Source organism: Cynocephalus volans, chromosome X (genome assembly GCF_027409185.1).
Source record: "Cynocephalus volans isolate mCynVol1 chromosome X, mCynVol1.pri, whole genome shotgun sequence".
NCBI lineage: Eukaryota > Metazoa > Chordata > Mammalia > Dermoptera > Cynocephalidae > Cynocephalus > Cynocephalus volans.
This window is the reverse complement of record NC_084478.1, coordinates 108,837,089-108,850,661: the sequence shown is the minus strand read 5'-3', so window position 1 is coordinate 108,850,661 and position 13,573 is coordinate 108,837,089. Positions and strand designations below refer to the sequence as shown.

The window sequence follows — 13,573 nt, the reverse complement described above, 5'->3', positions numbered from 1 at the left end:
GTGTAAAGCACCTGGCAAATGGAAGTGCTTAGTCAACCATGTCTGCTACCACTATTGTTGTGCTAATTGATATTAACATAATTCTCCTGACATGGGCATGGATACACTTCTGCAGTTTTTCCTGGATATAGCTTTCTCTTTCTGGATGGAATTTGAAAAAAGCATAAGTAGGTCTTTCTGGCCTACAGTAGATCAAGAGTCAAACCTGGATTCAATTCCCTGCTCTGCTTTTTACAGACTGTGGAACCTTGGACAAGTTATTCAACTCCTCTTCCCCCTAGTTTCCTCATCTGTAAAATGGAGTCAGGTATAGTGCCTATCCCCAGGCATTGTTGTGAATAAGATAATGGATGTGAAGAACTTAGCACCTTAGCACTGTGCCTGGTATCCAGAAGGCACTCAATAAATGGTGGGTGTGGTACTCATGGTGAAAATAGTAGTGATAGTAAATAACTACCACCACTACCATCCTTGGGATGGAGGTTGAATGCATTCAAGCACCTACATTTTTTGCGTACCTAACCAGAGAGTTAGGAGAGGCAGCAGTTGCTGTTCCTGAAGGGACAGCAAAGCAATTGTTGCTGGGCTTCGCAGACAGTGGCTGGGACTTTTAAAACCGAGCTGTTTGTGGAGATGTGACAGAAGATGATTCAGAAGAGCATATTTCTCAGTAAAGAAGTCCTGTTTATTTTTGCCAGTCCATTTATACCCAAGAACCTTAAAGTAATTCTAAACTAACCCTGTACTTCTAAGGCTCAATTTCAGTTGGTCACCCACAACATACTGTCAGTGGACTTTGTTAGGAGCCTCTGGGTACAAAGATGTAAAGTCTCTATTCTTTTTTGCCAAGGTGGTCTTTATTCTCAAATAGATGCATCCTAACTTTTCTTGAGCCTTTTGGTAGGTATAGGATTAATTTGCTGGCTAATTAGAATATAGATATACAGGGACAATGGGGGTTCTCAGGGATGTGACGTTAGAGTAGGTGGAGTTGTATGGGGACTATGGAGGTATATCAAATAGAAGTTAAAAAGCTGAGTTGTCCTGATGGTTCTGGAGATGAGCCCACTGGCTGAGGAGGGGATATTAGATGTTTCTTTTGGTTTCCCTTCGTTTTTCTCTTTAGTCTGTTAAAAGTCTAATAAGAGAAAGAAAATAGTCACTGAAAGCACAACCAAGTGCCAGGTTTCCTGTCCTCAGACCACGTCAGGGTAGGAGGTTGTTGAACAGTTTTCAAGGGGGTGAGACTGTACCCCATGAGGTGCCCACCCTCTGCCCCAGCCTCATACTTTCTCTCACTCTTGCCCTTTCCCTTCTACCCTTCATTTAAGGAATACTAACCACAGGAACCAAATGCTTCATCAGAGGGATTGTCCAGTAACATCTCTTCTGTGTCCCATGAATACATTCTCTTTTTCATCCTGGGTTCTGAGGTTATAGAAATGAAAATAGATTTCAGTTTTGGACAAAGATTTAGGGGTAGTTGCTGACATCCAGAAAAACACTTTCTCTTCTCTTCTACCAGATTCCTTCTACTCAGCTCTCATCCTCACCCCTTATCCCCAGAGCAGTGCATATCTCCTCCTTAGTGGGCCTGGCCAGATCCAGGCCTCTCCATGTAGGTATAACAACCCGTGGCTTCAGGGTAACCTGAAGGGCCAGATCCCTTTTAGAGCTGAGTTGACATAATATTGACAGTTGACAGTCTTGGAGACTGGAGTCCCAAGGAACACTGAGAATGAGTGGCTGTTAACAGTGAACCTTCAAGCCCTCACAGCTTTTTAAAAAATGCCTTTATTGGGATAAATGATATCTGCTTATTATAAAAACAATTTTTTTTCCCAATAAAACAGAAATCCAAAGAAAGTCACCTAGGCCTTTTAGTTCTCAAAATCACCTGCCATCTCACCCCTAGAGGAAACCACTGCTCATATTTTGGTGATGTCTCTCCAGCTATCTCTATGCATGTATATCATCATGCTGTACATCCTGTAGTCAAACTTGCTGTTTTCTTAACAAAATGTCAGGTTGTGGAAAACTTTCTATGTCAGTAAATATAAGTCAACATTAGCCTTTTTAATGTCTGCATTTCATTGTGTAGATGTATCATAATTGATTTAGCCATTCCCTCTTGTTGGACAGTTAGGTTGTTTCTAGCTTTTAGTTGTTGTACACAATGCTGTGATAGAACATCCTTGAGCATACTTTTTTTGGGCGCTTATAAGATTATCTTTGGATTTAGCTCAAGAAATGAGATTACTGTTTCAACAGGTATCTACATTTTTAAAGTTCTTGATATATATGTATATATACATATATATGTATGTGCGCATGTATGTGTATGCACGTGCATATGTATGTGTATTGTATATATGTATGTATATATACATACGTGTGTGTATATATGTACATATGTGTATATATGGAAAAGGGAGCGAGGGAGACAGCTAAACTACAAAAAAAAGGTACCAATTTGTACTTCCACCACTGTCAACTAGTGCTGGGGCATCATACTGGGTTATCAGAAAGTGGTCCCCAAATACTGTCCCTGTACTTCTTTCACTTCTCCTTCTCCTAACTACTAATCTTAGCATGAGAAAAGAGTTTCAGAATCAAAATAGTAATACTGTTGTAGAAATTGCAAAGGAAAGCCTATATTTCTTTTCTAACAACTGATCCAGCATTACCTTCAAAAAGATTGTCATCAGCATATGGAGCTGGAGTCTGTAAGTTATCATTTTGATTGCAGTGAGGCTCAGTAGCATTCTCAGCTCCATTTCCCTCAGAACATTCACCTTCCTCCATGGGATCATCTAAATCAAATGTTACTGATTTCTGTACAGCAAGAAGATTGGGGGTAAAAGTCAGTTGGTGCCCAAGAGTTCAGGAATTGTTCTCTGGGGCAATATATTTAAAGTGCCGTTTACCTGTAGGATTGGCTTTAGGAGGCTAGCTTCTACTGTGCATTGTCCTGAATGCTTTCTTTTCTTTTTGGACATTCCCATTATGGTTGAGAAGCTGGAGAAGATGGAAAGGACAAAGCAGTAGTAGAAACACACTTCAAGCTGCTTTATCTAATGCAGCTACTACCTCATCCCTGCCATATGCCTTTGGGCAATGAAAGTGACAACAGAGCAAAAGGACATTTTGGCCTCTTACTCCTCAAAACCCTGATTATATCATGTTTTCTTTTTCTGTCCTCTCCCATCATTCCTCATTGTTGGGAGGACCAGAAAACTGGAGGCTGAGAATATGGAGTAGTTCCATGATATTCATCCATAGAATAATGCCAATAGGCTCCTTAAGGGGCTCATGTTCTTTTTCTCCTTCACATGGCACATCCAAGAATAGAAACCCTGTTTTGGAGAAGCTCTAATGCTGATAAGTTGGCTTTACTTTTATACAACTCATCCCACTCACATGATCACTCAAGTTGTGCCAGGGGTGGGGGTGTAGCTAACTAACAATGTTGGAATGTTGGTGGGCACTGCTTTAGCCCCGTTTGGGCCAACTGATGTTGAGAGGATTGTCCAGCACTGCCCAGAATCGAAACACATCCCAGAACTCCCTGCTCTTGTTGAAGAGTGACTCCTGCTTCTGTTCTTATCAGTAAACCTAATAGAGGCATCTTAGTATCTGTTTGGCAAGCACCTTTCTCCAGAGCCTCTAGTGTTCTTGAAGATTGGGATGCTTGAGTTGGGCATCTGGTGGCGAGTATACAGTTCTTCATATTTATCCCCAATGGCAGCTAATAGCCAGTGCAATCCTTCAATCATGGGCTGATTGTTCTTCCTTTGGAAGTTACTGATGGCTGAACATGGCTCCTGTGACAAAAAAGAGAAAGCTTCAGACCTAGAGTTAGGGACCCCTGGGGGCCAGAGGCCCAATCACTCTCATCCAAAGAGCAGAGGTACACAGAAATTCTTCTAAGACTTCCTAGGAGACAGCCAGCATTCACATCTGATGAGCTAAATGAAAGACACAAGCTGAGATCCTTTAATAAAGTGGTTATGGTGTCTTGGATGTGTGAGCTTGAGCAAGTCACTTAGAGTCTCTGAGCCTTAGCTTTCTTATCCATAAAATGGGAATATTAAAACTTCCTACTTTATAGAGCTATTTTTTTTTTTTTTTTTTTTTGTCTTTTTCGTGACTGGCACTCAGCCAGTGAGTGCACCGGCCATTCTCATATAGGATCCGAACCCGCGGCGGGAGCATCGCCGCGCTCCCAGCGCTGCACTCTCCCGAGTGCGCCACGGGCTCGGCCCTATAGAGCTATTTTGAAGGCAGAATGTGATATTTGTTACTATCAAGTCAGAAATCATCACAGTAGATATTGCCTGGAAGAGACGGACTTTGCTCCAAACCCAGCATATGGGGCTGATTATGGAATGGGCCAAGGGCTGCATCAGCTGGGCTCTAGAGGAAGAGAGAAGGAAGGGGTTGACACTTACCACTCGGAATAGGGACTTATTCTCACTCACTAGCCTTTCCAGTAGTAGATATTCAATAATAGATGAAGGCAGGAGGGCGTCTTTCTTGTCTTGTTTGTTTGCCAGGCTAGAACAGGGCATATGAGAGAGGGAGGAAAGGAGTGGGAGAGTGAAAATGAAATAGAAGTAAAGGACAGGGAAAGAGAACCAATTCTGATACAATTGCTACATACCCAGGAATTAGGTTTAAAGACATACCCAATGAGATAAGCCAGAAATTTTTCTAGCCAACTCTCAGTGGAGGAAATAATAGCGCAAATAATTTGAATCCATGATAATCCCCAAGGCTCATTTCTCACTTCCCCTACAATCATGCCATCATACTTTAATTGCTAACTGGGATATGAACAGATTTGGAGTTTTTACATCCTTTCCCAAACTCTATTCATGTTCTAGTTGGGGTTGCTAATGAGGAATGAAAAAGGCAAAAGGAGTTGAGGCATAGAGGTAAGGATTGGCTGGCCACCTGCATTATCACCCTGGATTAAGTGCTAGTTATATAACTTAAGCAGTCCACTAAGGGAGGAGGCCATTGGAATTGGTTATACAAAATAGGAGTGGGTCTCTGCCATTGTGAGTCTCAGGATCAGAGACTGAAACCAGAACAGGTGAGAAGCAAATTCCAGAAGGCAGTCTTCAGGAAGTGTCAAGGGACGGGTGTGGTAGATCCAGATATCACTATCCATTTCCCTTTGATTACCTTCACAGTCACCTTTGCGCAATTAAGAAAATGTTGCCCGTGACTATGTGTGCTAGAAAGTGACTCTTGAAAATTGTCCCTAGAGGACTGGGCCACTCCACCTCACTGAGCCTAAGGTAGCAGGAGGTCTAGCTGGGTGTGAGAAAGGGACCACCCAGCCCTCCATCTCTGTACTTCTCTTAAGGTACAAACTGGGAAGGGGAAATAGGGCACAAAGGCAGGATCTTACAGTAAGAAGGGTTTCCCTGCCACTCTTTTATCAGTCAGAAGATGTGTTAAGATGATCTTCACTTCTTGCATGCGTCCCAAGTCACTGGAATCCACAACAAAAACAATCCCGTGTGTCTGCGCATAGTAGTTTGGCCACATTTCTCGGCTCTTCAGGTCTCCATTCAGGTCACAGAAGCAAACTTCATACTCATCGAAGAGGAGTGTAGTCAGTTTCAATTTTGTACAATCGTCTGTCCTACTGGGAAATACTATGTGTAGGGGAGGAGAGGAAAAGCAACCACAAAGAAGAGAAATACAGTTAGATCAAAGAATTTCTTGAACCTTGACTAGAGCCTGCGCTGAGAAATCCTATTGAAGCATTCTGCTCATATGGATTCATCTTCTGAAGCCATTGATTTGCCCATGCTACCCTCTCCTGGCTCAGTAACCTTCAGTGAGTGCCCACTGCTCCCAGGATAGAATACAGATTCCTTTGCCTCCCAACCTGCCAGACCTATCTCCTAGCACTCTAACTTTACTGGTGGCCACACTGTCCCTGGTACACACCCAGTCTGTGCCTCCCTCTAGTCCTTTGCCCACACTCCCCCTACTCTACATAAGTGCCATGCTGTCTCTCACCCTGGGCATTCACAAGATCCTAGTCCCTCTGCTTGGAACACTCTTCTACTACTCTTTGCTTGGTTAACATCTGTTTTTTAAAATATCAATTTAGATCTTGTTTAGTCTAGAAAGTTTTCCCTCACACCATATCCCCAGTCTGGATAAGGTGCTTACCATCTTCTGGGCTTACCATCATCATAGTATATATTACAGTGCTATAAATTCTATGGTTTGCTTATGTGGGTTATAAACTACAACAGGACAGGAACCCTTTCAGTTTTATTCACCATTATAATCATGATGCCAAGCACAGCAGCTAGTACACAGGCACTCAATAAATATTTGCTGAATGAATGAATGAGCAGGAAGTCCTCTGCTACCCTTTCTTCAAGGCCCAGCTCAAGTACCACTTTCTTTAGGAAGTCCTCTCTGACTTGCCCAAGCTCTCACTTTTCTCTCTCAGCACATGGTCTTTTGAACTGGTCCTTCACCTCTTTCTGTGTTTGCCCTGTCTCCCCAACTTAAATATAAGCTCTGTGAGGTGGGGGTGTGTGCTCTGTGTTACGTTACACACAGTAAGCACAGGGTAGGTATTAAATAAATGTTTATGGTGGCTGTTACTGTGGATGAGGACATGAAGTCTTCTTCCACATACTCGTCCAACAAACCATGCCAGATTCATACATTTCTCCTTTAAAAGCTATGGACAGAATATAAAATCCCTTAAGGAATTCCATACCTCATTCAGCTCCAATAGAAATGCAGTTCAAAATGACAAGCTTTATATGCGTTCCAGTCTGTTGAACTGACAGTTCTGGTCTAGCGCTCTGCCCGTGTTAGTAGCAAAATGATTTTATAGATTCTCTACACTCATACCTGGGAGTGCTAAGATCAGAATCAGTATCTTATTTGTAGTGTCAGATCTGCCTGTGACATTTTTCATAGGATTGCCAAAAAGAGTCATTTAGGTGAGTAGTTAGTAATATGCTTTAAGATCTTTGGAAATGTATGATTACACACACATTTATGAGTATAGATATATACCTCTGTGTGTGTGTATGTGTATATTATGTTTTAATGTGATTTCATAACACCTCTTTTGGTTTCATGTTAGTCAATGATCTTTTTAATTATAGCTTTCAGATAACATAATTTTCAGTCACAACTTTGATGTGAAATTGGCTGTCTGTATTAGACTACTTAAAAATAATAAGTGAATAGATTAGAACTCTAAGGTAATTTAAAAATCTTGTTTCCTACATTGAGACAAGCTTTATATTATTTTTCCCTGTCAGAGCAAAAAATATTTTCCCTAGTTTTTTTTTTTTTTTTTTTCCTTTTTACTTGAAACCCTACCAATTCCTTCAATAATACAGGGTTGGTGAACCCTGGATGCCATGAGCAGTTGTCCCTGACAATTTACATTTTTCACCTTCCCTCTTTTAATTTATAAACACCCTGAGGACAGGTACTAAATCTAACTCATCTCTATATCCCTAGCAGAGATAAAGCATTGTCTGGGGACCATTTGCTCCAGAGTTACGTGGAAGTGATTGTTAAAGCCTACCCTAGACCAAATGAATCAGAATCTCTAGGCTTGGGACCCAAGCATTTGTATCTTTAACGAACTCCCTGTAGTTAACAAAATCCCCACATGATTATTCTGTGCTTTAAAGCTTGAGAACCATTGCCCTAGAGAGCCACAAAACTCATGCCTGGATATGTCTCAGCATCATCTGGTGAGCTTAAGATGTAGATTCCATGGGCCCTCCCCAGCCCAAAGTATTTGAACCTCTAGGTCCCTGGGCAGTTTGAAAGCTCCCCAGGTGATTGTGATCATTGGCTCTCAGTAGTCACCATCCTCCATGTACACCTGTGGAGCTTTTAAAACCTATGAAACTAGGCCTCTAAGGGTTTGACTCCATAGATCTGTGGTGGGATTCAAGTATCATATTTTTTAATAAGCTCCCCAGGTGATTGAAATGCATAGCTGGGTTTGAGAGGCACTGGGCTAAATGTTCTCATTTAGTGCAGCTGCTTGTGCTCATACGTGGGTTTCTTGCCCCATGTGACCATGCCATACAAAACAGTTACAGTGAATGGTGTCATCAATAATAATGGCTTGTGTGCCAAAATATTTGGTTGGCATCTTCAATTATTCATTTAGGTTACCACTTGCAGATTAGAATTTCTGTCCTAGGCAATTAACTGTTCTTCACAAACGTCTTAAAAACATTTGGAGGAGCACGGAGGTGAGCTATTCAATTTTGGGTACAGAGCAACCTACTAGATTGACTCTGGTCGTCTTGCACGGACAGAGGTGGCCTGAGACATTCTTTAGAATGTGATGTCAGTGCCCATTAAAAACTTCTCTGTGAATGAAGTCACAACCATAAACCAATACATTTAGAATCAGCCCCAAGTTATTCTCTGAGCACAAGGCAAGTTATGTAGTAACAAAATAAGTTAAATAGACTCTAGGCACTGTCCTCTAGGAATTAGAATGGAAATCAGACCCTATTCTCACAGACAAAATAGCATATGGCCTATTCCAGATGAGTGCTTCCCAAAGCTGGCTAGCCATCAGAAACACCTGGGGAGTTCTTAAAATATAGATTCCCAAAAGAAGGAAGGAAAGACCACAGTGGTGCGTTGGACTTGCTGAGGGAGAGAACATACCTAGGGATACAAGGTGGAGTGGGGAAAGGGGGATGGGGAGGGAGGTCGGGGATAATTGGGGGGATAATTGGGTGGGGGACGGCTATAATCATAATTTGTGGTAATGGGCATGCTGTCAGTATGGATCTGGCCAACACATCTTAGGCACAAGTGGTGACAATTTGCTTTGTACCCCATGAATATTCATAATCAATAAAAAAAAATCTTAAAAAAAAAGATTCCCAGGCCCCACCCAGACTGAATGGGCATCCAGGGGAGAGGCTAAGTTGGGGCTGTAGAAAAGTATTCCCACTTTAATCAGTAATCCTGTTATTTATTCTGGCTCCTTGATTTTCCTGCTGCTGTTTACCTTCTTACCATTTCTGCCTATCAGAGAATCAGGAGAGGCAAGGAATCAAGCAAGCTTGCTGCCTGTGGGGGGGATACTAGGCTGTACCATTGGCTAAAATATGATGCTTGGAGCTGCTACTGGGACGGGAAGAAGTTATAAAATGGCAACATGTAGCTTCAGGGGAATAGTGGAATGGGGAGAATATTCATTCCACAAATATTCATTGAGTACCTCCCTGGACATACTAAAAAGTACAGAGGCTAAAGGTACAGGGATGAAAAGATCCATTACTTCTCCTCAAGGGGCTCACAGTCTAGGGGATGGACTTGCAGATGCGCAATGATGTTGTGAGAAGTGCGTGCTAGAGGGATGCATGGGATAGAGGTGGGAGCCAAGGAAGGAGGTGCTGGGGCTTAGAGAAGCTTTCCTCAGGTCAAGCTTCCACATGAGGCATTTGCTTAAGTAGGTAGATAATGGGATGAAATGCTAGGTAGTGGGACAGCATGTACAGAAAGTGTGGTCACGTGAGCTAGAACAGTGTGATGGCAGAAGAATGGCAAATCATTTGTTTTGGGTCTATCAGTAGGCATATGTGGAGAGCATGGGAAATGAAGCTGGAGGAGGAGTCAGGGACCAAATCGTGGAGGGCCTTGTGTGGCGCTGAGGAACTTAAATTTTATTTTGAAAATGATATGGAGGCATTGAAAAGTTTTGACCAGGAAGTGCCATGATCAGATTTTTGCATTAAGTCCTGGTAACTGTGCGGACTGAATACTGGGGGGACAACTGGAGATGGTGAGATCAGCCAAAAGGCTGTTGGTATAGTTCAGGGAAATTTTTGGGGGGAGGGTGGGTGACTGGTTGGTACAGAGATTGAGTCCTGGACCTTGGTGTTGTTAGCACCACACTCTAACCAACTGAGCTAACAGGCCAGCCCCAGTGCAAGGAAATTGATGAGGGCTCCTAGTAGGCCAGTGGCAGGAGTCAGGTTAGCCCTTTCCTGGACTTTGCTGAGGGCTGTCAGGTTATATAAAACTCAGCCACATCATCATACCCTTCGTTTGTTCAGTAAACATTGGTGGAGGGTGACCTATGCCAGACATAGTGCTGGCCTCTTTGACTGATTGACTAGCAGTTAGCTGGGTCCTCACAACTAGTATAGTAGCTTCCTGAAATTCTGTGTAACCGCTTCTTGAAATGTCAAGGTATTAAGCTGAAGATTTGATATTAAACTTGCACATCTCTGAACTGACATTTCTCAAGCTCCAACTCTCTATATTAGCTGTCACAAAGAATTTCATGTTATTAAACTTCTTTATCATCCCACACTTGTCTGTCTTATCTAGACCAAATTCCACTTTAATTGAGCTCTGAAACAAGACACTATTTCAAACATGCTATCCTTCATAATTGACTGCAATGCTTTACATAGTTTGTGCTCATTCATATTGACACTATGAGAGGACTTTCAATTAGGATGTCTTTGTAAAGGGACCAGGTGACAGACATAAACAGGCTGATAACACCTGGGGGCGGGGCGGAGGAGGAGGAAGAGAAGGAGGAGAGTGAGTGAGTGAGTGAGTGTGAGTGTGAGTGTGTGTGTGTGAGTGTGTGTGTGTGTGTGTGTGTGTGTGTGTGTGTGTGTGTGGAGGTGTTTATCCTCAAAAAGAGGGAAACTGAGGGCCATGAAGTAAGACTAAGAAGGAATGATTATTTCACCGGACACCGGGGTATATGGAAGACCTACACCAGTGTCTACTGCTTAGTTCCTTACATCTTTGGACTGCCTCCACAAGAACAGTTTTTCCAGAGTTGTCCAAGCCAATGACGATGATGTTCATTTTCCTGGAAATGGAAAAGAAAAATGAACCAAAGCATTAAAAACACTGTTAGTTTTTAGGCTAAACAAAGAATTCTACTCTTCCATGGTGTTTGGGGCTCTGCCTACAGTAGTCCCAATGCATGTACCATAAAAGGCCCAGCCAAGGTGGTAGATAGAAGGTGGTGTGGGAACCCCTCCCTCCAGCCTCCAAGTATGCTTTTCTTCCCTGATTCGCTTACCTTGTAGAATTGGCTATCCTCTCTCAACCCTCACCCCAGTCTTGAAAACACTGCATAATCACTTCCCCTAACAATATATATCATGAAGATTTGTCCCTTGAGGGACTGTGAGCAGATACATGGGAGAAAATTGTGGAATAGGTCTAGAGAAATAACTGTAATATTACCGTGTCTCTTCGGTTGTCTTTAGCCAAGACCAGGAGGAAGTCAGTAGGTGGAACATGATTCAACTTGGTTCTTAAAGGAAGAAACAGAAAGTCTGGGACTGTTAGAAGTCTGCTAAACAGAAAGTCTGGGACTGTTAGAAGTCTGCTAAACAGAAAGTCTGGGACTGTTAGAAGTCTGCTAAACAGAAAGTCTGGGACTGTTAGAAGTCTGTTACTCCATTCTTATATCCAACTTGTCTATAGATGCCATAGAGGGAGGGACTAGTTATCCTCAACTCCAGTGGCAGGTTCTGTGCTAATAAGTAGCTTCCTGCAAAATGGGGTGATTTCTTATTAAAGTAACCCACACAGACACAATCAGGTGTGGCCTCTGCCTTCAGTCATAGTTCATCCCTGTTGGGAATATCTTTATTCAACCTTGGGGAGGTGGTGGGATGATGTCTTGGAGAAGAACCAGCTTAGGTTTCCAGAAGGACCTATTGGGAAATATGTTCTAAGTAACAACAACTATCCATTGGGCTTAGTTCTCTTACTGCCTCTGCTTCAAAGATGTGGGTGTTGGTGGCCACTATCAGATTTTATACAATTTCTAAAACTGTAAGGGACCTTAGAGATCATCTAGTCTAATGGATTTCAAACATCAATCTAGGTGCCCCACTCTCAAAGATTTCCAGGAATCTGCATATGTTTCCCAGATGATTCAAATGTGCAGCCAGATTTGGAAGTGATTGCCTAAATAAAATAAATTTTATGGCTGAATAATGTTCCATTGTATAGATATACCACATTTTATTTATGTGGATAACTTAGCAGGGTTCTACAGAGTCACCCAGTCATCCTCTGCTTGGGAAAATTGCCATTCCCATTTAGGGACTCACATTTCGTAACATTTCTTAGAGCACAGCTTACTCCCTAGGAGATCATTCAGCTTCCCATAAGGATCTCCTGGAGAATGGCTTTGGCTTATGCAAGACAAAACAGAAACTTTATGTATGGCCTGTGATCAAAACCAGCCTAACTCCAGTTTTGCTCATGAAGTTGATAAGAACTGGAGCCTGAAACACCACAGCCTAATTGTCTGGGTTCTATGGTAGCCATCTCCCTTTGAGATGAGGCCGGTAACAGCTTAATGTTTATTTCCTGATGATTGGCAGAGTTTTCTAGCTTGATCTCAAACTCTATATTTGTCAGTGCCACCAACTAGGGTCGAATTGGCATCACACAAATCCTTCTTTTACAAGGAAAGGTAGATAGGATAACCAAGTGGGAAAATGATTGAACTAGGGATTACTGGTCCTTTTATTTCTAGTGCCTCTCCTGGGTAGCCTGGAGTGAAATCACCTAAATGAAACCTACCATTTTCAGATTTCTTATCTGTAAAATAAAGGTAATGAAATATTTGGCTTACCTTGAGGTGGTTAATTATCTGATAGAAAGTTGGTTCTTTTTGGGTGAAAGATGTAAAATCTATAGAGTAATAGATTGAGCTTTCTAGCCTTCTTGCCAGATTAACACAGGTCAGCTGACCACTTGTAAAGGGTATGACCTGTGCTAACAATGGCTGTCAAGGTTCTGACATATCTATGGCAACTGTTACCTGGTTCATAGCAACCAAACTCACATCTCCTTACCTTGTGTGATTATGGCTAATTACTAAATGAACTTTTAGTCATTGTAGTTTTTATTTATTTTACACAATATTTATATAGAATTTACTGTGTGCCAGTGCCCATTTAAGCACTTTATACATATTAATTCATTTAATTTTTGTTACAACATGACAAAATAGGGACTATCATTCCTACTTTTAAGAGATGAAGTTCACAAAGAGGTTGAATAACTTGCTGAAGTTATCCAGCTAGTAAATGGTAAGGGCAGAATTCAAACCTAGGCAGTCTGGCTTCAGAGTCCATGTATTAAGTCAAAAGTCTCCCAGCCTTGTGACTGGGAAGACCTCAGGTACCAGAGAAAGTGCCTCTGCTCTGGGCTTCTCTTGTCTTTTTTGTCCAAATTGTATCCTACTTATTCTTTTCTAGTGAACTTTTTAAAAAAATAAACTTTATTTTTTAGAATGGTTTTAGATATACAGAAAAATTGCAAAAGGTAGTACAGAGCTCCCATATACCCCACCTCCATTTTCCTTTATTATTAACATCTTCCGTTAGTATGGTACATTTGTTGCAATTAATGAACTAGTATTAATACATTATTATTAACTAAAGTCCATAAGTCATTCAGATTTCCTTAGTTTTTACCTAAGTTGCTCAGACTTTTTTTTGTTTTTGTTGACCTTGACAGGAGTACTGACCAGGTA

At 41.8% G+C, this 13,573-nt stretch overlaps 1 protein-coding gene across 1 annotated transcript; it reads right to left on the bottom strand.

Moving 5' to 3' along the window:
* Positions 1–912: 912 nt before the first annotated feature.
* ARL13A (ADP ribosylation factor like GTPase 13A) lies at positions 913–11,315 on the bottom strand. The gene is made up of 7 exons (XM_063084703.1): positions 11,260–11,315; positions 10,806–10,876; positions 5,420–5,669; positions 4,452–4,557; positions 3,652–3,824; positions 2,928–3,018; positions 913–924 (listed from the first exon to the last, which is right to left on the bottom strand). Exons 1-7 carry the CDS (start codon positions 11,313–11,315, stop codon positions 913–915), a joined length of 759 nt encoding a protein of 252 aa, XP_062940773.1.
* Positions 11,316–13,573: the final 2,258 nt, after the last annotated feature.

Excerpts from the sequence above, each read along its gene's own strand:
- ARL13A (XM_063084703.1), bottom strand. The coding sequence starts at position 11,315 with ATGTTCCACCTACTGACTTCCTCCTGGTCTTGGCTAAAGACAACCGAA. Across the intron at positions 10,877-11,259 it reads AAGACAACCGAAGAGACACG|GAAAATGAACATCATCGTCA; the intron begins GTAATATTACAG and ends TTCCATTTCCAG. Across the intron at positions 5,670-10,805 it reads TGTGGAGGCAGTCCAAAGAT|TATTTCCCAGTAGGACAGAC; the intron begins GTAAGGAACTAA and ends CCCTACACATAG.